Below are 27,071 nucleotides of genomic sequence, written 5' to 3'. Positions count from 1 at the left end.
AAATAGGGAACAAAGAAACGCTGAGTAAGGAGGGAGGAGAGAGAAACCTCATGACTTTTTGCCTTTTCTAAGCTTAGGGTGATTGAGATGTAAGTTTCGAGTGTTGTGAAGTCTCAAATCAGCAGATATTGGGTTGTGCTTTCCAAGGCATCTGTATTGAATGGTTTGCCCCACAGCAACGTTTTGAGCAGAACTTTAGGGGACCTTTTTTTTTCCTTTCAGCCGTACTCCATGGCCCCTGCTGTGACTTTGTGAAGTGGCCATGTTAACATTTGGGTGCATTTTGGGGAGATGCACATAGCATTTTAGGTGATGTTGCATCTCGTCAGAGAGAATGTGACCTCCTGCCTCTGTACCAGCAGTTCTCAACCTGTGGGTCGCCTAAGACCATCCTGCATATCAGATATTTACATTACAATTCATAACAGTAGCAACATTACAGTTATGAAGTAGCAACGAAAGTAATTTTATGGTTGGGTCACAACATGAGGAACTGTATTTAAAGGGCCAGAAGGTTGAGAACCACTGCTCTGTACCCCCTGCCTGCAGGGAGGGCAGCTGTATTTGGTAACTGGAAATGGAACTGCAAAATGTGCCCATCTTATCGCTTCTGTCTTCATTCACCGTGGGAGGGAGGACTTGCCAGCCCCCCTTGAAAAGTCTCTGCTGCTGGTTAGGAAAATACAAATTTACTGTTTATACAATTGACATTATTTTTAGGTATGAAAAAGTAGATATCTTAAATTTAAACTATTCTGTTTGGAATGAATACTATTTATTTATAAATGCTTCTTCAAACTAATGCTGCATTTTTAATATTATAGAGACTTTTTTCTTAGAGGAAAACTGCTTTTTTTTTTCTTTCCCTCAGGAATGTTATAAGACATGTCTGTTGCTTTGTGAGTAATCAGACATGCAAATAGCCCCTCAAGAATCAAGCTAAATTTAAAGACGACTTACTTAGAAACGCGGGAGAGTGTATCATGGAGTTCAGACTTGAGGGGAAAGAAAAATGCCAACATAGCTTGAATTTACTGAACAAAATTAAGCACATGAAAGAATTAGCAGAAATGGTCGATGTAGTACTCATAGCAGAAGGAGAGAGATTTCCTTGCCACAGATTGGTCCTGGCTGCCTTTAGTCCTTATTTCAAAGCCATGTTCACCTGTGGACTAGTTGAATGTACTCAGAGAGAAGTGGTACTCCATGACATCACAGCAGAAAGCGTGTCAGTTATATTAAATTATATGTACAGTGCAGCATTGGAGATCAATAATTCCAATGTACAAACTGTAGCTATGGCTGCCTACTTTATGCAGATGGAAGAAGTCTTTAGTGTGTGTCAAAAATATATGATGGACCACATGGATGCCTTCAACTGTGTAGGTATCTATTACTTTGCAAAGCAGATTGGAGCTGAAGATTTATCTGATCAATCGAAGAAATATTTATATCAGCACTTTGCGGAGGTGAGCTTACATGAAGAGATACTCGAACTTGAAGTGCACCAGTTTCTGACGCTTATTAAATCAGATGACCTTAACATTTCCAGAGAGGAGAGCATTCTGGACTTAGTTCTGAGGTGGGTAAATCATAACCAAGAATTGCGCAAAGAGCATCTTGTTGAGCTTTTGCAGCAAGTCAGATTGGAGCTTATAAATCCTTCTTTCTTAAGACAAGCCCTAAAGAGGAACACAATGCTTCTATGTGATGCCAATTGCATTGACATCATTCAAAACACATTCAAAGCCTTCAAGACACCCCAACAACACCCTCTAAACCTTCGCTACGGCATGGAGACGACTAGTCTTTTGCTTTGCATTGGCAATAATTCTTCAGGAATCAAGTCAAGACGTAGGAACTATGGGGATGCCAGTTTTTGTTATGACCCTGCATCACGGAAGACCTACTTTATCTCCTCTCCCAAGTATGGGGAGGGTTTAGGAACTGTGTGCACTGGTGTTGTCATGGAAAACAATGCTGTAATTGTGGCTGGAGAAGCAAGTGCCTCTAAACTCTCTAGACAAAAGAACAAGAATGTTGAAATCTATAGGTTTGTATCTAGCACTGTATTTATTTTGTTTTCATTATCTTGCTTTGACATTAGCAACAGTGGTAGAAAATACTACTGAATGAATGATCACATCTTAAATTACAGGTAGTCAAAATTATCCTGTAATTATACATTTTACATATATGTAAAACTCATCATTAAATCACCCATACTTAAAACTTTTTCTCTCCATTTGTTAAAAACGTATAGTTGAATTTGCATAAGTTAAATGTATGTTGTGATTCCATTGTATATTTTCATTCTTTCCTTATTTATCAATATACTTTGTTTTTGAAGAGCTTGATATAACTTTTAACCAGAAGAAGAATTAGTTTCTACTGACCCCTTTGAACTGATTTATTTTAGTTCCTGCTTCAGAGTACTAATTTTTTCCTCAAACAAAAATTACTAGTTATATGTCACTTTCCATTCTGTAGCCTTAATTTGTGGATCTTCCCTAAACCTCCGATAGTATAAAATGTTTGTAGCCTAAGTAAGAGTGCTTCCACCCTGGAACTGTACGAGGAACAAGAGTGTCTGCTAAGAAGTAGCATATCCCCTAGGTCTTGTATGTGAGGACACGTACATTTGTTTACTATTCATTTGGCAAGTATTCAGTTCTTACATCTAACTGGGTAAGTAATAAATATGCACATAGAATACATACTAGACAGTAAAGCTCTCCTTCAATATCTTTCTCCTCTCAGTACTCTCTTACCAGGGTTTGTTAAGACTTTTCCATCAGAAAGTAATGCTTCTGGACAGTGAGGTTTCGACAAAGAAAGAATTAAGAGGTCTGCTATCTTTCTGTCGCCTCTTAGCACTCAGTGTTTCCAGCTATAGACCTGTCCCTTTTTCACATTCATCCTTTGGAGATGGGTTTCATTCCTCCCTAGTAGAGAGAGGGGAGGGAATGCAGAGCCCTGGATAAATGACCTGGACCTATGCCCCTTGTGGCAGAGCATGGCACGGAGCAGAAGGGGCAGCCTTCTTCAGAATTACCAGGTAACCCCTAAAGAGCCCGGATATCAATCACTACAGGAAGAGGACGCTCTGGCTTCCCCAGCATGAGTCTCATAGATCCAGGCCACTTGTATTATTTGGTCTTGGTAAGATGCACTTCTTTCCACTTGAGAGCCTCTTGCTAAAAGTGCTTCAGGTCCTTTAAATGGCTCCTTTTCTTCCTGATCAAGATAGTCCACAAAACCGCCCTGGGAATTTTTTTAAATGTATTGTTGACAGTATTACAGATGCCCCCTTTGCCCAGCCCCAGCTCCACCCAGGCCTTCCCCACACTATTATCTGTGTCCATGGGTTATACATATATACATATGTTCTTTTAATAAATGTCCAAGCCTATCAAAATGTGTTTCTATTTTGATCCTCAAACATCTTACCTCTTAACCTTTTTGAAAGCCTGCTTCCTTTCTTACAGCATATGTCTATCTTATCTATCTGTCTTGAACTCAACCAGGTTCCCATCACCAACCAGTTCCTCCACATTGGTCAGAATTGGGGGGAAAATATCCGTTGCCCTCTTCATTTCCTTCAATAATGAAATTGTCAAAAGCACTGCTTGGGGCTTAAATGATCCTTTCAGCAGTTGTCTGGATAGTTAAAATCTCACAGCACTACCGAAGGTCACTTTAGTGCCGATTTTGTGAAATGTATGAGAAATCAATTGTGGGATATTCGTGCTATATTATCCCTGTTTCTCATCCCTTTTATTTTTGTCCAGATGCACTTCAATTTGTTTGTACTGCATAGTTCATAGATTTTCATGCAGATATATTTCTTTTTGACTAAAAAAGGAAGCAGATTCATACTCTAGTCAGTCATTTCTTTTTAAAAACATATACCTTTCCATCTCCTTTACTTATTTCCCATACTTCGATATACAGCTGAGGTTGTGTATTGTTTTTAGAGTGTCAACCTCTGAGAACATTGAATGTTTTGTCACTATTATTTTCTTTATGTCTTATCCATTTTTCTTAATAAATTTTAGGGTTTTTTTAATTTTTATGATTTTATTTGAGCCCAAACTGATAATTGCTGGGAAGCAAGATCTCAATGCTCCCAAATTTTACAGTTTTATCTGGGTATTTTCTCTCTCCATTTTCAGTTCAAAATGTTAAAAATCAGATTAACAAGTTGCCCAGCAAACATGTACATCCCAACCTTCACGGGATGTATTTCATTCGTGCCCTGTTTTCTTGAATCATGTCTCAGTAAACCAAAATGCATTTTTTTAGTTCTTTGTGTATATTCATTCACTGGCTTTACTTCAGTAGCCCTCCTTTTTCTTATAAAATCCAGTACAATTTAAAATAGTCGGGGGGAGGGGGTGTAAGGGAAGGGGAGAAGGAGATATCTGTAATACTATCAACAATAAAAAGTATATTAAAAATAATAAAATAAAATAGTGATTCACCTGTGATGCTAGGGGCTCTGGTTTCCTACCTAGAATTTCGTATAAGACAGCTATTGTGAGGTTTGATAAATGTCTGTGCTCAGTTTGGACAAGCCAGCCGTACCCTCTAAGAAAGGAGCATAAGCTTGCAAACTTACCTGTCAGGCTTACAGGGAAAAGTCATCTCTGGGGAAGAATGAAAGAGTTGACCTAAAACAATTGAGAAAAACTCCTATAAATATGATCAAATGTCAATATTTGACGCAAAATCAGTAGTCTATACGTTAAAATTGTACTCCATATAGAACACACACATATAACTTTTTCTTTGTTTCCAAACAGAATAACTTTTTTGCCTATTTTCTATATTTTACTTTTTTCGTTGTTTTGTTTTGTTTTAGCTTTGAATACATTCTTGATTTTCTAGGACAGATCTAATATCACATATGTTATCCCACTGTCCCCATAAGTACTTTTGTCCTTCTTAGACTGTCCCAAATCAAGATGGACTTACCACTATCAAGAGGCATGATAAAATGCTACACACGTACACACACACACACACACACACACACACACACACATAATCAGTTAACGTGTTGGACTTCTGGAGGTATTGAGAGATCATATATCCTAATGTCCCTACCTCCCAAGATCTTTCTCAGGCTGACTTAATTATTCGTGGAAGAAATTACTGAAATTATCATATCCAGGGGATTAAAATAGATGTTAAATGCCCAACAGACGCCTGCAGGCGGATTTCCATACACCCACAGGAGCTCTTGATGCTGTTCTAAGCCAGTTAGAACCGCGAGAACAATCTTTAAAGTTTACACATCCTACATCATCTCATTAGAAGTCATTGAATGGAGATATTTTCAGATTTTCTGCTCGAAAACTTATTTTTTTAATGTAGGATTAAACTGAAACTTCTATTTCACAGAAGAGACTTTTTTGTGTTTATTTTTACTTCTTATTCTCTTATGGCAAAGTTACAAATGATTTGCTGAAAGACTTTCCTATTGCATGTGTGCTAATCCTCACCAGGAGATGTTTTTCCATTGATTTTTAGAGAGAGTGGAAGGGAGGGGAGAGACAGAGAAAGAGAAACATCAATGTGAGAGAGACACACATCGACTGGTTGCCTCTCGCACGCTCCCCCACTAGGGCTGGGTGTTGAGCCTACAACCGAGGTAGGTGCCCTTGACCAGAATAGGACCTGTGATCCTTCCGTCTGCAGGCCTACGCTCTATCAACTGAGCCAAACTGGCTAGGCCTCCTATTGTTGATTTTCTTCCCCAGACTTAGGAAATGAACGCTAGTCCTGGGTAATCTGTACTTTTTCAATATATTACTTTTCCTAAAATTCTGCAGGTTGGTTGGTTGTTTCTATGCACATTATATTTTGTTCATCAGTCCTTGAAAAAAAAAAACCACCAAAAAACCTGTATCACTATCTTATATTGATTCTTTTTCCCTTTCCAATTCGAAGAAGTAAATCATATTATTTTAGTTGGAAAAGAAACTTAAGTGTGTTTCTTGGGTAAGTTGTTTTCATGTTGACTCTAATCCTGACTCCTCTCTCTGTTAATTTGCAGGTATCATGATCGAGGAAACCGGTTTTGGGAAAAGTTATGCACAGCTGAATTTCGAGAGCTCTATGCTCTGGGCAGTGTCCGTAATGACCTCTATGTTATAGGAGGACAGATGAAAATTAAAAACCAGTATCTTATCACAAACTGTGTCGATAAGTACTCTGTAGAACTGGACAGTTGGAAAAGGGTGTCCCCCCTTCCACTGCCATTGGCCTGTCATGCTGTAGTGACAGTGAATAACAGACTTTATGTGATTGGAGGCTGGACCCCTCAGGTTACGACATTTCCTATGTGCCTAAGTGGCATGGCTATGCTGAGTCTGGCTGCTGTGTTGGAAAATGTTGTGGTTGTTGAACACTAAAGGAGTATGACTTACATTTTTTATGAAATATTTTTTATTTTCTAGAATACTAAACTTAAGATTTTAAGCGTTAAAGCAGTTTAGGAGAGTGAATTTTTAAAGTGTGTTATTATTCATAGACATGACTTCATTCAGTATTCATGCTGTATTCTTTTTAAAAAATATATTTGTATTGATTTCAGAGAGGAAAGGAGAGGGAGAGATAGAAACATCAATGATGAGAAAGAATCATTGATTGACTGCCTTCTGCACATCCCACACTGGGGATTGAGCCCGCAAACCAGACATGTGCCCTAACTGGGAATCAAACCGTGACCTCCTGGTTAATAGATCAATGCTCAACCCCTGAGCCATGCTGGCTGGGCTCATGCTGTATTCCTCATGATGCTTCCCATCTTGCTAATAATGAAAGATGCTTATGTTGAGGGATTATCTGTAGGGAGCATCTAAGGAGGAGGCAGAGAAGCTGAGTCCTCATTCCAGGACTATCTGCGTAACTGCTGTGTGACATGAGGCAAGAACTTTTTTAAGGCCTTTTCCACCTTTACAATTCTTACTCTAAGAGGGAAACCAGAATGCTCGCTTCCACAAAGTATATTGTGATTTTAAACACTGTATGCCTTTGCTGGGCATCAGCAGATAGAGGAATCAGAATACTGTTTGTACTGAAGGCCCATGGAATGTTGGCAAGCCAAAATTGAAAAGTCAATCGAGTATGACCGCAGTGGTTGGTCCTTTATCTTCTCTTGGGTGTTCCTCGGGGTGCCTTGGAGCTCTCACAGTCGTATCATGTCCCTCCAGCTGCCTTTTACCCTGGCCGTCTAGTCTTTCTAATAGAAATTAATCTTACTAACTCCTCGTCCACCCACATAACATAATTGAATTTATTTTTGCCTATATAATTTCTTATTTCTCCATATTTGCTTCATGATGAAACTGATGATTTGCATTTATTTCGTAAGCTTGGCCTTTGCCACGTATATAGAATATCAGGCTCATTTTAAAAACTTAAACTTTACATTTTAAATTTCATGCTCTGTATTAAAAAGACGTACAGGTTTAGTCACAGCTGATACTTGACAAGTTATCTGTAATTAAGTTTTTCCATAACTATTCGTTACATTGTTAATTTTCCATGAATAAGCTCAAAAGACAACTTAGAAGCTTTTCTTTACTTTTTCTTTCACTATATTGGAGATTAAATACATTAAAGGAAATACTTATTTAGAAAGAAAACTTAATAAAGTTAATATTTAATCATTTATATTATCTTTGAACAGATGGCTTTGAATATTTGTTGCATAACAGAAGCTTTTGCTAGTCTGTACCTAATACTATACATTAATTTGCAAGGTAACAGGGGTTTGTGATTGCAGCCATAGTGATCATAACTCTTGATGCATTCAAAGTAATTGAAATTAATTGCACACAACTTTCACAAATATGGCAATTAATTCTATGTTGAACACCTGCATCCAAAACAAAAAACAGCAGACACTTAAGCAACCTTAGCCTGAAGTCATAAAAGTTCCTGACACATTGTAAAAAAAAATTACTTCACCTGAAGCTTATGAGAAGACACATACATCTGTGTAAGAATAGTCATTCAATTTGTACTATCTCTAGTCATCAAAAAAAAGATGGAAACAAAATAAACTGCAAATAATTTATATTAATCCATATATTTTGAAAACTGAATTCAGACCATTCCTACATAGGTCATAATTATGGGGTTAAAACTATAATGTTCACTGAGACCGGTTTGGCTCAATGGATAGAGCGTCGGACTGCGGACTGAGGGGTCCCAGGTTCGATTCCGGTCAAGGGCATGTACCTGGGTTGCAGGCACATCCCCAGTGGGAGATGTGCAGGAGGCAGCTGGTCGATGTTTCTCTCTCATCGATGTTTCTAACTCTCTGTCTCTCTCCCTTCCTCTCTGTGAAAAATCAATAAAATATATATTTAAAAAAATAAAAATAAAAAACTATAATGTTCTACTTGGATTAGAAATTTATTATAAATAAAAATATCTTATAATATATATTTATCAGTATCTCACAAATACTAAAATCAGTATCTCACAAATACCACTATAAAGTTTGGCAAAATAAAATTATACTTTAAATACTGCTTTAGAAAGCTTGATTTTATTTTTAAGGTGTTGCATTTTTTAAAGTGCTGTATTTTATTGTCTTATCTTTTTTTAAATATATTTTTATTGATTTCAGAGAGGAAGGGAAAGGGAGAGAGAATCCTTGACTGGCTGCCTCCTGCACTCCCCTATATTGGGGATCGAGTCCCCAACGTGGGCATGTGCCCTTGACCAGAATTGAACCTGGGACCGTTCAGTCCACAGGTCGACGCTCTATCCATTGAGCCAAACTGGCTAGGGTTGTCTTATCTTTTTTAATGCTGTATTTTATTGTCCTACTGCTAGATCACAGATTATTTGCTGTAACCCAACACCTTAGCCCCATTGTTACAGAATAGAAATTCCTCTGCTATTGACAGTGTACTCATAACCCCAAGTCATGAGATGTATGTGTTGCAGAGTTTCAGTCACTACACTTAACCTCTGTCTCTTTGGCTATTTGATTAGATTAATTGCATTTATGTACTCACAGAGATCTTTAAATGGTGTATTATTATATTGGTTGTCATATCTTATGCAGATGGATCTTCCTGATGAAGAACCTGATCGATTAAGCAACAAACTGTTTCAGTATGACCCCAGCCAAGATCAATGGACAGAGCGGGCACCCATGAAGTACTCTAAGTACCGATTCAGTACAGCTGTAGTCAACAGTGAGATTTATGTCTTAGGTAAGAAGAAGCAGATTACTAAAAGAGTATAATTGCTTTTTTTTTTATCCCCTCAGCAGTTTGCCTCAGTTAAAACAAAATATTCTCCCTTCCTCTTGCATTCCAATTCAAATGTGTACCTATCTAGCCAACATTTTTCTTTTATTTCTTGTTTTCTAGAGCACGGTCAGATAATATTAAATGAAAATCCACTGACTTATTGAATGCAAAATTATTTTTATGGAATTTTTAAGTCCTTTGGAATGTAAGACTAGTAGTGATACATCCTTATATATACTACCAGGAAAAATATTTTGAGATGGGAATGACTTTGGCTACCTTTAATTGATGAAATGTAAGTTTTTGCAACCAAATGTGATTATCTGTGCTGATAGAAGAGAAAGCCACCATAAGTAAGACAATGCCACAGATCAGGCCAATCTTCTTCATTTGCCTCACCTACCTAATTTCTATAGAGATGTTATAAAATAATTTTTATCTGAATGCATTTTTTCTTATTACTTGAATATGTGTGGTCTTATACTAGCCAGAAGGGGTTGGTGAAAGACTGGTCCATTCCCACAAACAATCCTAGAACATCAATATATTTCCCCTATTCTTCCTCCTTGTTTTTTGTTGTTTTTTTCCTTCTTTATTATTAAGCCCTTTGCTCTTCTAAGCACATTCCATTTTCCTAACATCATCCTCTTTTACCTTCTCTCCCTTCCCCCATAAGTATGGGAAAGAATTAAACTGAAGTAAGGAGGCTGACTGGACTGGGGTAAAACTATGCCAGTTATTTTGTTCTATCTGCACTGATGGCTAAGTGAAAAAAACTTAGGGAAGAGAAGGATAGCAAGAAGATGACAAAGAAAAAACCAAGCATTTGAATAGTTTTGGGGGTTTTTGTTTGTTTTCCTTAAGAGAAGCCATTATTTCTTGGATGTCTGCACAGCAAGAGGCAAAATAATTAATGTGCTCAAATATTAATAGTTTTATAATTTTAAGAATGAAAACAGTATGTAACATAATTTATAACTCTCTCAGTTATGAGACTCATTTGTAATTATAATCTTTTCTTCTGGATATATATTTGTTACTTTGTTACAACCATATGCTGTGTCATAGGCCCAGAGAAACAATATTTAAACTAGGATAAATTGCCTAGGATGTATATATAACTCAAGGGAGTGAAGGGCTCATCTACTAATTATGTTAAATTTAGAGGTAGTCAAAAATGGGGTAAAAGTAATATATCAATTGAACCAAAGTGAGATTTCCCCCTGATGTAGAGTCACAACTAAGCTAGATGTGGAATAAAAATGATATTGTGTCTTTTGGTAAATGATCTGAGGAAAGACATCTTTTTGGAGGTTATACTTTATGGCATGAACAAATGTCCACCGAATGAATGAAAGGAAGTAGATTTTAAAGGGCCTGTAAGTTCTGGGTAGGTGAAATGGAGAAAAGAGTGTGCACTAGGAAAGGAGGTAATGAGGAAGGGCAGGAAAGAATAAGTAGGGAGAATGGCAAAAGCAGAAGTTTGGAGGTAAGAATGAAGGTGGTAAGAGTAGAGGATGAAAGGAGAGTGAGAAAACGAGCCCACGGGGGCAGGTAGCTGTGAGAGACAGAGAGCTGTGTAGGTGAACTGAGAACCAGGTTTTCAAGGCTTATGGATAAAGAATTAAGAGAATATTAGAAATCAATGAGAAACTACAGAAGCAAGATGATTAAAGAATGTCTTGGGAAGATTGGTGAGGTGAGGATATAAAGATCAAATCAAAGGTGAAAAGAATTCTAATGACTCTAATTCTAGTGATTGATCAAGAAGATCTTATTTGCTAGTGTGAAAGTTGGCACTTTAATTAAAGGCAGTGTTTCTTTCCTAAAAATGTATGGCTTTTTAAAAGTTGTTTTTTTTTTAATTGATTTCAGAAAGGATATGGGCTCAATCCCCAGTAGGGGGCATGTAGGAGGCAGCCTATTGATGTCTCCCTCTCTCATTGATGTTTCTCTCTCTCCCTTTCCCTTCTTCTCTCTCTAAAAATCAATAAAAACATATTGAAAAGAAAAGGGTTTGGAAGAACTGACAGAGTAAGGCCCAGACTTGACTTGCACATTGAAACTCACTGAGGCCCAATACTGGGTCAACACAAAAAGCCCGAGAGTTATTCAGAACCAGTTGGGACGCAATTTTGTAATTGCAGCTTATCTGGTACCCAGGCCTCAGTGCTGGGTGCCATATTTTCATTTGAAATGTATTTTCAATTCCAGTGGAAATGTAGACGCTTCAAACATTTGATTTTCCTTCTAAAACCAAGCATAGTCCAGCTTTAACAAATGAAACTTGGACTTCCCTGTTAGTTCTTTTATTTGATTTTCATGATAATCTCCTTTGAGGAGCAAACAAAATGCAGAGAGACGGTCGTGTTTTTTCCTTAGCCCGGAGAGAAAAAAACTGGCAGAAGACAGTAAAGGGTGAGGTGAAGAGAATGGCCTTAATGCCAGTGAGGACCATCAGCCCAGGCTCTGTGAGCCCAAGACCCCTGTGCACAGATTAGCATTGCCTGGCATACCCAGAATTTGTAAAAAGCAAGCAATGAGCCTGCTTTCAATGCTGTCCTGAAAATACCCAAGAACCCTGTGTTAGACTAAGAAAGGGACAAGAAGCGAGGTTCATGTCTTTTAGGGGCGTAGGCTCCAAGATGCGAGTAGAAAAAAGTCAGAGAATAGAAAACTCAAGTGGAACGAAATGGTCACAAGCATTATATTAGCAGTGAATAGGCTGCATTTAACATCCGCGTCAAAAAGTGCCCAGCCCCTCAGAAGTGTGGGCCAGCTTCACTCCTGGAAGCTGAGAGAATGCTAAGTCCCTTTCTACCTTTATGGTGGCACCTGACAACTCCCTCACCTGTTTATAACTGAATGAGTTCCTCCGCATCACAGGCAGGGAGCTTTTCTCCCCACTTGAAGGCTGAAAGGAAGACTCAGCTTCTTTCTCAGCCCTTTGACCTTCTATCCAACCTTGAGAGAAAGTTGATCAGTAAGTCATCAATTATAGACACAGCAAATAATTAAACTGAGAGTCAGCAAAGGTAAGATTTCGGCAACATCAGTAAACACTTATTTACTTACACAACATGCTAGAATGTGAAGGAGAACGAATTAACATTATTGAGTAGCTCCTATATGCTAGCCATTTTGCTTATATGCAGTACATGAGAATAAATAAAATTCTTATAGTGATACTTGTGAATAGGTACCCAGCAATTGTAAGTTCTTCCTTACCCTTCTCCACCTTTACATAGTGTGAGAAATGGCTCACCTGTCCAAATTTCAAATGACGGACTGGGAAACAGAAACAGGGTGAAAATGAGACTCAATAACTTTCTTGAGAGCCGGCATCAGGGTAAGGCACACACGTGGGGCGGGGAACATAGCCTATTTATTTAGCCCCTCCTCCGGTTCCTCATTGGCTGCATCCTATGAGATCACCTGTTTCTTCACACTTCACCTAGGTCTTGCTATCTTCCATTGGGCCATTAAAACTTGGGGCTGAGACCTTTCTAGCTGAGACCTCCACCTCCCTTTGTTTAGGGCAGTGGTCAGCAAACTCATTAGTCAACAGAACCAAATATCAACAGTACAATGATTGAAATTTCTTTTGAGAGCCAAATTTTTTAAACTTAAACTATATAGGTAGGTACATTGTTATTAACTTAATTAGGGTACTCCTAAGGCTTAGGAAGAGCCACACTCAAGGGGCCAAAGAGCTGCATGTGGCTCGCGAGCCGCAGTTTGCCGACCACGGACTTTAGGGGAATCTTTCTGGAAAGTGTGCTATGGGCCACATGCACAGCTCTCATACCCTCTACCCACCCCCCACATCCTGTTTGCTCTGGGGAAATTCAGTAAGCACCTGAATTTTAGGTGCTAGCCCATGCTGTTTCTTTTCTTTTCTTTTCTTTCTTTTTGTTTTTTGTTTTTGTTTCTTTTCTATGAAGATGAATCAGAGGCATGTTTCTTACACACAGTTAACTAATAATTTAATCTTTGCAACAATTTATGAAATTGGTATTATTATTCCTAACTTACAGATGAGAGCATTGAGGCTTAGAGAAATTATATTGCCCAACATTGTCCAGTTAGCAAGTGGTGACACAGGCATATGAACCAGCATCTGTCTGTTTCCAAAAAACCTGCATGCTTTTTCCGTGACACATGGGAGCCTACAACAGTAAATATATTTTCTAAAGCTTGTTTCTAAAGCATATTTAGCAATGTAAGCCACTTTAGGAGCCTGTCAGAATGATTACAAAATCCCGCTCCTCTTTTGGATGCAGACCAGGGGAGAATAGGGTAGGCTGCCACCTAAAGCAACCCTCCAGTCAGAGGGCATCAAAGCAGCACCATCGTATTCAAGGCACAGTGGGTGGCAAGTCCTTGGAGATGGTCAGAAAAGCACAGTGCCTCCCCTGCCCTCAGCCAGCCCCTCTGCCAGGTTTTGCATGGGGAGAGATCTCCTCCCACACCCCACAGAAGGGGGAGACTCTAAAATAGCCAAACACAAGAAGAGCTGGTCTTTATCTCCGTAGAAATGATACGGAGGAGGCATATTCTCTTCTGTAACCCATCACAACACACCAGGAAAACACTAAGGTATACATTTTGCATTTGAAGTCCATTTGGGTATGACTTTAAAAGGTAATTTCTATTCATTTCTCTGTTCTGGAATAGTCAGGCTCAGGTTCTGATAGCAGATAAATTAAAGATATGGAGGTACCTCGTTAAAATTCTAAAGACGTGCTGATCCTACCCTAGGATTCTTCTCATCAAGAGAGTTCTCTTGTAGTGCTGGTGCTGACTTATTAATAGAGATCATGCTTTTATTTGATTGTTTATCTAATCAGGATTCACCTCCAGTTTAAGCTCATTAAGTCTGCTGTTAATCATCTTGCTGAAAGTGTACTTGACTGTGGAATTACATCCAAGTGCAAGGGAGAATGTGTTTGGGTATTAATGGTCAGAACAAGGACAGAACACTCTGTAAGCCCATGTTGCCCTCGAGTAGAGCATGAGAACCATCTACCAACCAAATAAAAAGGGCACATATTTAGCCCTGGCTGAGTGGCTCAGTTGATTGGAACATAGCTCCACACACCAAAAGGTTGCAGGTTCAATTCCCGGTCAGGGTACATACATAGGTTTGATCCCAGTCGAGGTGTATATGGGAGGCAACTGATTGGTGTCTCTCTCTCTCTCCCTTCCTCTCTCTAAAAATCAATAAAAACATATCCTCAGGTGAGTATTAAAAAAGAAGGCACATATTTAAAAGGTTGGTTTTGTAGAGTAAGGGCTGACATTATATTTAAATACACTCAGTAACAGAAAAATAAAGTGACAAGCATTCTAATTACCAAAAAACCAAGAGATGAATACCCATTCTTTGTATGCATCATGTTGGGGGAGCTTTTCTAATGGGCTTTTATGTGAAGCTTCTGAATTACATTCAGAACGTTGGTGCTCAATGTTTGCGGCCTAACTGCCAGTAACTTTGATTGCACCTGTTTACTTATACTTCTGCGGTGGCTATAATATGAACAGCAGAGCTCTGCAGTTCACTGAGGAAAGCACGTCCCTTCCTTGGAAACACTGCGGCTCAGACTTGGCACTGTAATGCGCTAAATTATTTATCCAGCAAGATAAGAGAGAGAAAGTAGCTAAAAGCTTCCTGAGTTGGTAGCCTCCGTCCCTAAAGTCATATTGATGGAGGAAACCGGCCACCCTCCATCAGCAAAGAGGAAAAAATGATTTCCTCCGAAGTCCTCTTCCATCCCCCCTGATGCCTGGCACACGTCCCAACCACGGCGGAAACAAGCTGTTCCCAGCAGCCTTGGGTTCATTGAGCACTGTGGCAGGCACTTTGAAATCCAAGATGCGTAAAAAGTGGCCTTTGACTTTAATGAGCTTACAAATACATCCACCTGAACAGACTGAGGAAGCATAGGAAAAGTTAAGTTTATCCTTCATTCGTTCCAGACACACGTGTCAGGCATGGTACTAGGTCCTGAGGATGCAGTACTGAAGAAAGATAAAAAACATAGATGATGATGCAAATAGCATCTGACTAGTCTAGTGCAATGATAGATAAAAGGTCTTAAGTAACAGTGTTCAGAAAGTGCCATGAGATCAGGGCAGTTCTTAGTTTTGGTTTTGATATTGCTATAAACAACACAGCCAAGCACCAAGGACTCTTCTAGGGCCCTCTCTATAGGAAAGAGCTAGTTTAACCTGAGGCCAGCACTTTAAAGCCATTTTGTGGTTGTTGTTAATCCTCACCTGAGGATATTTTTCTCCCATTGATTTTCTTAGAGAGAGTGGAAGGGAAGGAGGGAGGAGAAGGAGGAGGTGTGGAAAGGAGGAAGAGGAGGAGGAGAAGGAGAGAGAGAGAGAGAGAGAGAGAGAGAGAGACAGAGAGAGAGAGAGAGAAACATCACTGTGAGAGAGACACATCCATCGGTTGCCTCCTGCACACACTCCAACAAGGGTGGGGCTCCTGCAACCCAGATACATAACCTAGACTGAGAATTGAACCTGCAACCTCTTGCTCCATGGACTGATGCTCTAACCACTGAACAAAATGGCCAGACCCCTTTAAAGTCTTTTGAATTGATCATGCGGATCAGGGATATCAGGTAATTGGGTATGCATGGAATGAGGTCACTGATGAGAAGAGTGTCTGCAAGTACAGGAGTGTCTCTCCTTCCAAGGAATTTATTTGTCTCAGGAGCCATATTTCAGGTCAGGAAATATGGTCCTGACATTTAAGAACTTTCACTGTGGGACTTTGGAGGAGAGAACAAAAAAGATCGCCTACAAACTTGTATTATTATTACAGTCTATTGGAAATTCCTACGCAAGTACTTTTCTCATAGAGGATTGTACTTACAGTCATATTTATTCACATGCCATTTCTGTTACTTGTTATAACCTCTGGACTTCTGAGTCTAATTGTATCTCTTTTAAGGTTCTGCCATGGTAAATGTAGCAGGATACAAAATTAACCCCAAGAAATCTGAGGCATTTCTATACACCAATAGTGAACTTTCAGAAAGAGAGATTATAAAAACAATCCCGTTTACCATCGCACCAAAAAAATTAAGCTACCTAGGAATAAACTTAACTAAAGAGGTAAAAGACCTCTACACAGGAGTGTCTCTCCTTCCAAGGAATTTATTTGTCTCAGGAGCCATATTTCAGGTCAGGAAATATGGTCCTGACATTTAAGAACTTTCACTGTGGGACTTTGGAGGAGAGAACAAAAAAGATCGCCTACAAACTTGTATTATTATTACAGTCTATTGGAAATTCCTACGCAAGTACTTTTCTCATAGAGGATTGTACTTACAGTCATATTTATTCACATGCCATTTCTGTTACTTGTTATAACCTCTGGACTTCTGAGTCTAATTGTATCTCTTTTAAGGTTCTGCCATGGTAGCCTCCATTTATTTGCATACATGGCTCTTCCCAGCCCGTTGATTTCTTTGTTTAGTATTTTCTTTTTTATTTATTAATGATATCATAAATGATAACTTTTGTAAAATAAAACATTATTTGAATGAGTTCCTACTAATAATATATAAATTCTAATTGAATAAAAACAAAGACCTTCATACCAAATGATGTCATGTGAAGGGAGTAATAACAATATTAGTAGTTATTATTTAATGAACATGTATCATATTTCTGCATGGTGCTTATATTTTGCATTTATTTGTTTGCTTTTTAAAAATTTATTCTTCACAGCAACTCTATTAAATGAGTAGTATGTGTAATTGTTAACCGTTTGTAGATAAAAGAAGTGACAGCCATTAATTTCTTAGTGTCAAGAAACAAGCCTTATTCATCTTTCTAAACTTATCTCTTAGCACATTGCCTTGCATATATTAGGCAATTAGTAAATATCTTTTTAATGAACTGTATCATCCAAAAGTGAAAGATACACTGGGCGTTTGGGTTTGGACCTTCCTTTTACACCAAACCTTAAATTTACCAAATAATGGCCCTTTCCTAATGGGGAAGATTTCATGAAACTTAAGAAGAGAGGAAAAGGCTTGCAATGATGAGGAAAGGACACATCCCTAGCCTGCAAGGTTGGTGAAATCATTGCTAATGATCAACAGGAAGGCAGATGTCAGTCAAGTTACCCTCACATTCCAACCTGGAGTTCTTATTCTTTTTTTTAATATATTTTTATTGATTTCAGAGAGGAAGGGAGAAGGAGAGAAAGATAGAAGCATCAATGATGAGAGAGAATCATTGATTGCCTGCCTCCTGCCTGAAGCCAATAACCTGGGCATGTGCGCCGACCAGGAATGAACCATGACCTCCTGGTTCATAGGTTGACGCTCAACCACTAAGCACACTGGCTGGACTGGAGTTCTTATTCTAAAGGGAGCGCTCATTGTGTCGACCAGTGTTGGATGTTGTAGAATATAAAGCCTGCGATATAATCAGCCTTATGCATAAGAACAAGCAGATGGAACACTATGAATAAAAATGACATTAAATTTGGCTATGGAATACCTAGTTGACATCACTATTGCTTAGAAGTAACACCAAGCAAGAAAGAGAAACTTCAAAGGCCCACAAATCTCTGATACAAACCATAGCAGGAAGGGAGTGCTACCCACAATAAAGTGTTTGTTCTTAGTTAACTCATTTCTGCGTATCACTCTCTATAGGGGGAATTGGCTGCGTGGGTCGAGATAAGGGCCAGGTTCGAAAGTGCCTTGATGTGGTGGAGATATACAACCCTGATGGGAACTTCTGGAGAGAGGGCCCACCTATGCCAAGTGCCATGCTTTCTCTTCGAACCAATTCTACCAATGCCGGAGCAGTAGATGGGAAGCTCTATGTCTGCGGGGGATTCCATGGAGCAGGTATTGATCTATTTTTTAATATTTTATAACCTCTTGTGTTGTTGACTGAGCTTCTTAACTGACCCAGTCACCAAAGAATAATCCACATATTAGTGAGATCATATGGTTATTTGTCTTTCTCTGATTGGCTTACTTTGCTTAGTATAATTATCTCCAGGTCCATCCATGATGTCGCAAAGGGTAAGAGTTCCACCTTTTTAAAAAATATATATTTTATTGATTTTTTTTACAGAGAGGAAGGGAAAGGGATAGAGAGTTAGAAACATCTATGAGAGAGAAACATCGGTCAGCTGCCACCTGCACCCTCCCTACTGGGGATATTATAAATAACACTGCTATGAACATAGAAGTGCATATATTCTTTCTGATTGGTGTTTTGGGATTCTTAGGATATAGTGCCATAAGTGGGATCATTGGGTTAAAAGGCAGTTCCATTTTTCATTTGATGAGGAAACTCCATACTGTTTTGCACAGTGGCTGCACCAGTCTGCATTCCCACCAACAGGGAATCAGGATTGCCTTTTCTCCACAACCTCACCAGTACTTGTTTGGCTAATGTTAGGCACTGCCTGTAACCGGCGCTGGGCTAGCTGTTTGGAGCTACAAAGTGATCACAGTTTGCGGCTATCTCTGCTGTGCCTGGGTGTGTGGGGGAGAGGCCAACCTGTGTAATAAGTCTGGCTTCCACCAGCTCCAAGCCTGGAGGCCCGTCAGCAAAAGGCCCAGGGCACCCCCAGATCCCCAGATCTGCTTTTGCCTGCCAGCTGCCAGTTAGAGCTTTTGGCAGAGCTTCGGGTAGCACCGTGGTCGGCAAACCACAGCTCGCGAGGCACATGCGGCTCTTTGGCCCCTTGAGTGTGGTCACGAAGTTTCAGTCGCACTGTACGTGTGCGCCCACCTGTGGTATTTTGTGGAAGAGCCACACTCAAGGGGCTGCAGCTTGCCAACCACTGGGGTAGCACATGCATTGTTTGAGATTGATTCTCAGTGAGTCAGCAGGTAGTGGCAAGTGGTGTTCACCAGATTGATAGACTCAAACTCAATGCCGGTGCTGGGTCTGAGGCCACTCAGCAAAAATCATAAGGACACCAATGCCAGCTGCCACCTGCCAGGTGCCTGGTGACCTTTATGGTGGGACAGGGTCTCAAGGAGTCATCAGGATGAGGTCAGCAAAGTTCACCATGTTCTAACAGACCAAAATTTGGCTGTGTGAAGGGAGAGCATGTGAGGGGGAAATGGCTCTCTCCCTAAAGCTACATAACTCAGTCCCTCCCCAATTCTGCCTGGACCTTTCCAAGAACTTTCCTAGATAGTCTGCATCATGGACTCAGGCTGGCCATGGCCAGTTGACTCCTCTGCAGAGTGTGAGCTCAGCAGAGCAGGATGACAGGGAGTCAGGAGGGTGGGGCTAGTGCACTTCCTTCATCTGATGCCTGTGGAGGGAGTGCTGGACTCAGGAAAAATGGAGCCTGTGGCCAGTGTGAGAGAGGGGCTCAGTACAGGGAGCCTGGTGGCTGTCCCTTCCGCTCTCTCCCCAGAGCTACACAATCCAACCTCTCCTTGCATGACTGCGGTCCACTCTGAGCCACCCTTCCCCTCTCTTGGAGCCCAGGGTGAGTGACTGCAAATGACATTTTGTGTGCTGGACCTTCAAGAGGGTGGCTGGGTTCCTAGCAGACTTGGGTCTCTCTCTGGCGGACAGAATCCCCACTGATGTTCACAGCCAGGTGTTATGTGGGCTCTTCTTCCCAGCTCTGGTGCTCCTGGCACGGGAACCAGTGTGGGCTCAGGGGGGACCTTTGCAGCTGAGCTATCCCTCTGGATTCTCAGCTACCATACTTGTGAGTGGGGCCAGCCCTTCCCACATCTCTGCCCTTCCTATCAGCCAGATTTGGCTTCTTCTGTAAATCCTTGAGACTTAGTTCAGCTAGTCTTCAAGTTGATTGTTCTATAATTTAGTATAATTCCAGTTAGGTTTTGGGAGGAGGTGGTTGTAACTTACACTTACTCTGCTGCCATCTTGTATTCCTGATAAATTTATAAATTATAACAATTTATATTTACCTAATAACAGACTCAAAATGTATACACTAAAAATTGATAGAAGAGCCTTAGCCAGTTTGGCTCAATGGATAGAGCATCAGTCTGTGGACTGAAGGGTCCCAGGTTCGATTCCGGTCAAGGGCACATGCCTGAATTGCAAGCTCCATCCCCATTATGAGGCGTGCAAGAGGCAGCCAATCAATGATTCTCACCATTGATGTTTCTATCTCTCTCGCCCTCTCCCTTCCTCTCTGAAATCAATAAAAAAATATTTTTAAAGATTTGATAGGAGAAGAAGACAAATCCATAATCTTACTGGGATGTTTGTAACACAGCTCTCTCAGTAACTGACAGAACCAGCCCACAAAAATCAGTGAATGTGTAGAAGAGTAGAATAACATGACCTAATTAACACATATGGAATACTACACCCAACAATTGCAAAATACACATCCTTTACAAGCACACATCAGCCATTGATTTTTATAAGCCAGGACTGGAAACATTTTTATATAGTATCTCCTCTAATCATAACACAATTGTGAAAAAGACAGCTGGGCTGGAACTCTTTCATTTGCCCCTGCAGACTCACCCCGTCCCTTCTCTATCCTGCCGTCTGTCTTTCACAGCTAACCTGTATGGGTTCCATTCAAGGCTCCTTTCCCCTCTGGCTTCTGGTTAGGCTCAGCCAATTGGAGCCCAGAGCAGATGTTGTTGAGTGAAAGGAGAGTCAGTTTATTTATCCTCCCTGCCCCCTCCCTGCAGGGCTGCAGAGGATGGCTGCACCTGTCTTCCCCTATCTAAATCTGCTTCTGCCAGGCAGCACTCTCCAGACAGCTGCCCTCTGCAAGTTCCAGTGCCCATTCTCCCCTAGTGCCTTCCAGGTGGCCGTGGTCCTTGCTGTTCTTAGTCCTGGGGTGCTGTGCCATGCTATGGGTCTTCCTGAACTCTGCCCGCACCTTTCCAACAGTCCCTTTGCTAAACTTTTCAAATTAGCCAGCTAGAATATGCCATTTTTCCAGCGAGGACCCTGGCTGTGTATTAGCATCTCTGTCTGCATTTAAGAAAACTTAAGCTCGCCCTAGCTGGTTTGGCTCAGTGGATAGAGCATTGGCCTGTGGACTGAAGGGTCCCAGGTTCGATTCCAGTCAAGGGCACATGCCTAGATTGTGGGCTCGATCCCCAGAGGGGGTGTGCAGGAGGCAGCTGATCAATGATTCTCATCATTGATGTTTCTCTCTCTCTCTCTCTCTCGCTCTCTCTCTCTCTCTCTCTCTCTTTCTCTCTCTCTTTCTCCCTCTCTCTCTCTCTCCCCTCTTTCCTCTCTGAAATCAATAAAAATATTTTATTTAAAAAAGAAAGAAAACATAAGCTCAAGGAGGTCAATGACTCACACAGGTCATATGACTCCAGCTATACCTTCTTTCACAGGTGTAGAAATAGAACAGTTTCATCTCTTGCCCACAGCATCAATAAATCATTAACATAACAGTGGAACATTCTTTTGACTTTAGACAATCAGTGCATCTTGAATAAATTTTTAATGTCAGTTGTAACTTGGACTTTCATAGTTTCTTAAATGTCAGGAAAACTGTGTCTTTCATATGTACCTTGATTGTTTTTTTGTTAATTTTTGGTCTTTTAGAGAAAGTTATTTAATACAGTGATGATGAACTCTGAATTTAATACCCATATAATATTTTATCTTCCCACTTTGCTGTTTTTCAGATCGCCATGAGATTATCTCCAAAGAAATATTGGAGTTGGACCCATGGGAAAATCAGTGGAATGTGGTAGCCGTCAATGTCCTCATGCATGACAACTATGATGTCTGCCTGGTGGCCAGAATGAATCCTCGAGACCTCATCCCCCCGCCTTCAGATTTGGTGGAAGAAGGCAAGGAGCACTGAGGTCAGCATTGCTATAGAACCTTCTGTTGTGTCTGCAAAGGAGACGTTAGGAATGGAGAGAGCTCATGGGCATCCATACGTGTGCTTTGCATGCATAGTGGCCCATGTGCAAAGCAGCTTGTGCTGGACACTGTGAGGGGGAGTGTGCAGAGTCCACCCTCAGGGACCCCACTTGGTTAGGGTGGACAAGACATTACAAAGACTGAATGTGGTGATGTCACAAGAGGAGTACAGGGTGAGTGCCACAGAAGTGCAGGGGGTGGAGGAATCCCACTCTGCTGGGGACTCAAGGACAGCATTGCCAAGATGTAGGCCTTCATCAGAGCCTTGGAGGATGAGGAGGAAGCAGTCCCATGTGTGCAATTGATAGTGAGATCACAGATAGCTGAGTAAAGGCCAGAGGTGGGCCAGGTTGCCTGGACCACTGCCTTTGCTAGAAAGGCTAGAAAGGTAGGTTATAGCTTAAATGACCAATATTTGGAAGACCAAGGACTTTGGAGCTAGTCTCTAAGCAGGGAAATGATCTCAAAATAGCGGTGTGAAGGAAGACATATCTTTGTACTCTGTTCTGGCTTCAGTCTTATAAAGACTGTCTATTCTCGTGCAGAATACTCTTCTGCTACAGAAACATTGTCCAAAAAAGGGCTAGCAGTGGACTGACTACAAGTTCCTAAGAGCCCAGGCACTCAAGCCAACCACAGTGCGCAGAGGAATTCCACCCTGGGCTGGGTCTGTGCCAGTGAAGGAGATACGGGGTTCTGTAGCCATGGTCCAATCTTGGGCTGGCACAGAGGTTCCTAGATTGGACCTACCCAAGCTGCCCTTGACTAGTTCTCAGACATACAAGGCCTTCCACAGGCTGGCAAGTTCCTAAGAGCCCAGGCACTCAAGCCAACCACAGTGCGCAGAGGAATTCCACCCTGGGCTGGGTCTGTGCCAGTGAAGGAGATACGGGGTTCTGTAGCCATGGTCCAATCTTGGGCTGGCACAGAGGTTCCTAGATTGGACCTACCCAAGCTGCCCTTGACTAGTTCTCAGACATACAAGGCCTTCCACAGGCTGGTCCTGGCTGAACACAACTGGCCTACACCACCCAGCCCAGGCACTGACCAGTCTCTGGAGTAAAAAGAGGAAGCATGCCCCTTTGGCAGCCGGCAGCCCTCTTGGGCCCGGTCGTTGCACTATCGTCCCCAAGGTTGAAGGGGGAGGATGGAGCCTCCTGCTTCAGCACAGAGTTGAGCATAGTTAGAAAATAGCCACTCCCGAAACACATCTTACGGATGACATTTAAACAACACCAAGGAAATCCATCTATTTTATTTACCTTCTATACTTCTGGAAGCACAATAGATTCAAAGAATGCATTTTGATCCCTGATCTTTGACACCTTCTCCAGAGTTTCACCTTACACAGGCTCTCTTAAGTAGGGGTGGTTAGTAAATTCCCTAGAACTTTGCTGCAGGCAGACATTCTTAGATGAATATAGCTCTTCTCTGGTATAGAGTTGTGTGACGTCCTGGCTGAACACAACTGGCCTACACCACCCAACCCAGGCACTGACCAGTCTCTGGAGTAAAAAGAAGAAGCATACACCTTTGGCTGCCCTCTTGGGCCCAGTCGTTGCACTATCGTCCCCAAGGTTGAAGGGGGAGGATGGAGCCTCCTGCTTCAGCACAGAGTTGAGCATAGTTAGAAAATAGCCACTCCCGAAACACATCTTACGGATGACATTTAAACAACACCAAGGAAATCCATCTATTTTATTTACCTTCTATACTTCTGGAAGCACAATAGATTCAAAGAATGCATTTTGATCCCTGATCTTTGACACCTTCTCCAGAGATTCACCTTACACAGGCTCTCTTAAGTAGGAGTGGTTAGTAAATTCCCTAGAACTTTGCCACAGGCAGACATTCTTAGATGAGTATAGCTCTTCTCTGGTATAGAGTTGTGTGATTTTTGTGACCTCTATCCCATGTCCCCAGGTTCTAGCTGTTAAACCAGGCAGGAGAGATGGGTCCATGGATATGAGCCAGTTGGAAGCCTACTTCTGCCACCATAAAGGGGGGCCCAGTTAGACCCAAGGTAGGTTGTCCCCTAGTAGGCTAGGCAGGGCAGGAGCCATGCCTGTCTCTCTGCAGTTGTACCCAAGTGCCCACTGCAGTGCCTGGCACATAGAGGTCTTTGGGTAACCCACACAGAGTAGCAATTATTAGTCTGAGGGCTTGGTCTCTGAGCATTTCCAGGAATCTGAGTTAAATGAGTTCATTCTTCTCCCTGCTCGAGGGTCTTCTAATCCATGGATTCTTTTTCTTGCCGAAAAGGCAGAGCAGTTCTTCCCAGTAAGGGCTGTACTGGCTGGTGGTGTTCATGGTTGAGGAGCGCCCCCACAGGTCGCTGTTTGCTTAAGCTCCTCTTAATGGGACCCCTGCACCTGAACCTATTTAAACATAGAAGCTGTCACATCTCCCTGGATCAAGGAGGCCTTGCTAGCGTGTCATGACACATTTCTAGATGCACTGGGTTTCAGATCTAAGATTTAGTCCCAACTCTGCTACTTAGCTAGCTGTGTGATCTGGGGCAATATAACCTTTCTAATAATGCCTTCTTTTCCTCATATACAGAATGGGAAGAAAAATGCCTTAGAGGGTTGGTGTGAGGATTGAGTGAGAAAACGCTGACCAAAGTGTGTGTAAGATACTAAAACATTTATTAGCTGCCATTATTATTATCATTACTGTTGCACTCAGCATTTCCCAAAGCATGGTGCCCAGAACAACCCAGTGCTTGAGTGCAATCCCCTTGGGGTTGTAGGGAGAGATGTGGATGTGGCTTGAGATAGCTCTTAATTTCCCAGACCCAGCCTTTTGGCTCCTCCATATGGCATGCTGAAACAAACAGTGGTCTGCTTTCGCGTTTTCTTAAACCCCGGTGTTTCTTGACTGACTTTCACATTTGTAATTCAAAACTGGACATTTCTGCCCTCCTGTTGTTACATATTAGTAGAGGTTCATCTTTGAAACAACATTTTCCTACCGATCCTTTTTCACTTTAACTGAATGCTATCCCAATAGCACATGGAGGGCTCTTAGAAAACGTTGACTGTTTGCTAGTTCTTCTCTTTATGAAGCAGAATTGTTTGACACTGAGCAATGGGACCTAAAAGGGAAGTGATCTGGATGCTGAGGCTGAGAGAAGACTGCAGCTGTCAAGCACACCCCCGTTCAGTGTGTGTTCTTAAAGAAAGCATCATTGTTCTCTCTGATTGACTTTATAATGAGCAAATGCTTTGAATTTGAACTTGCAAAATTTTACCAATAAACGATCACCTTCATCTTATTTTTCATATCGCAAATCCATGTCAGTTTCATTTGAAGAAGGGGTTCCTGTGCCCAGGACGTGCTGAGCATCCCCAGAGTGGGGTATGACCAGCCAGCAGAGCATCAGGAACAAGGCCAGAGGCCAGGATGTCTGAGGCAGATGAGGACCAGGAGGTGGTCCCATTTGCGGGACGGTTGAAGCACAGGAGGATGGCAAGCGAAGGAGATGAGGCCAATCACAGAAGCCCTCAGATGCCATACCAATGATCTGGCCTGTACGCCTCAGTAGCACGGCTTCAGGCAAGGAACCCCTTTAAGAACATCCTTCCACAACCCCATGTAGATGAGTAAGGTGAGAGCAAACAGGGGCAGATGGGCAGGAGGCCCTGTAGGAGCTCAGGTCACAGAAGCTGACTTAGCCCAGTAGCAGCAGGAACCAGGAGAGTCCAGTGCAGTCAGAAATGGAGGGTGTCAACAGTTTGCCGGCCAGTTCAGAGCCAGGGAGATGCCATGAGTTTAACCATAAGAGAATGGCCGCTCAGCCAAAACCAAAATCTTTCAAGGGGTCCACCCCCTTCACCTGAAAGTGTTTCTTAAAGAGAGCTACTACCCGAATGGCTCCAGTTGTTCATCCTGGGCCTGTCTAGGGGTTGCCAAGAGAGAAGAGGTACTGGGGTGTAGAGTCAAGTCACCCCACTTATTTGCCACCTCTAGCAAACCCAGCTGAGTGTGCCCCTATAGTCATTGCCCTATTCTTCTTGTATACAGTGACTTGGACCCTGCCCCAGCTCATTGGTAGATCGTGCCTTGAATGAACCAGTCGTAGCAATCCCATATCCTTGCCCAGGGTTAGTTTATCACAGCCATGTGGCACAATCCCAGCCGAAGAGACACAGAGCAGTACCCACAGAGGGGCTTTGGGAAAGGTTTTCTCTTTTAAAAAGCTGTAGAGGGAGAGAGGGCCTCTTCTTCTGCTGTCTTTTCAAGTCTGTGAGCCCCTGGGACTGCAGTCACTGTCTTGCAGTGAGGACAGACTGGAGAGAAAATGCTGCAGTTGCCCCACGGAAGGAAAAGACCCAAGATTTGTGGCACAGCCACCAAATGAACCAGCCATGGGACTTCTTGTCAGATGCTAATTGTGGCAATAAATTTTACATGCAGCCCAAGACTTCCTAATTGATACACCAACCTTCCCCCACCACAGACACTTTCTCTTGGGATGACCTTGATACTCCTGCCGAAGGGGAGGACTCAAGCAGTCTGGGCCTTGGATGTCTCCTGACAAGGTGATTTAGTTCATTTCAGTGAGGGAAGCCCTGCATGCCTGGCAAGTGCCAAGGGTTTATAGTGCTGAGTCCCTTCTTAACTATCTCTTAGATATTTTTCTCTCCAAACTTCAACATTTTTGTTTACTACAAATCCCACCCACCAGCTGTTTTTGTAAATAATGTTTTATCGGCACACAGTCGTGCTCTTCACTTCTGGATTGTCTGTGGGGCTTTCATGCAGCAACAGCAGAGCTGAGGGGCTGCAGTAGAGATCTCTGGCCCACAAAGCCTAGAATATTTACTCCCCTGCCCTTCACAGGAAACCTTTGCCAACTCCTGGTGTATTCTACCAGATTTTCTTGAT

At 41.7% G+C, this 27,071-nt stretch overlaps 1 protein-coding gene across 1 annotated transcript; it reads left to right on the top strand.

Moving 5' to 3' along the window:
- Positions 1–877: 877 nt before the first annotated feature.
- Positions 878–24,548, top strand: KBTBD12 (kelch repeat and BTB (POZ) domain containing 12). The gene is made up of 6 exons (XM_006763220.2): positions 878–2,053; positions 6,062–6,332; positions 9,092–9,242; positions 17,969–18,166; positions 21,938–22,120; positions 24,105–24,548. Exons 1-5 carry the CDS (start codon positions 984–986, stop codon positions 22,117–22,119), a joined length of 1,872 nt encoding a protein of 623 aa, XP_006763283.1. The 5' UTR covers positions 878–983; the 3' UTR covers position 22,120; positions 24,105–24,548.
- Positions 24,549–27,071: the final 2,523 nt, after the last annotated feature.

The sequence above is a fragment of the Myotis davidii genome, unplaced genomic scaffold, assembly GCF_000327345.1.
Source record: "Myotis davidii unplaced genomic scaffold, ASM32734v1 scaffold78, whole genome shotgun sequence".
Lineage (NCBI taxonomy): Eukaryota > Metazoa > Chordata > Mammalia > Chiroptera > Vespertilionidae > Myotis > Myotis davidii.
Note: the sequence above shows the minus strand (reverse complement) of the source record. Positions and strands in the feature narration are given on the sequence as shown.

What these genes read in the sequence shown, in the direction of transcription:
- KBTBD12 (XM_006763220.2), top strand. Translation starts at nt 984, where the DNA reads ATGGAGTTCAGACTTGAGGGGAAAGAAAAATGCCAACATAGCTTGAAT. An exon ending in CAGTGAGATTTATGTCTTAG is followed by an intron (nt 9,243 to 17,968) that starts GTAAGAAGAAGC and finishes CACTCTCTATAG; the next exon opens with GGGGAATTGGCTGCGTGGGT. An exon ending in CGGGGGATTCCATGGAGCAG is followed by an intron (nt 18,167 to 21,937) that starts GTATTGATCTAT and finishes GCTGTTTTTCAG; the next exon opens with ATCGCCATGAGATTATCTCC.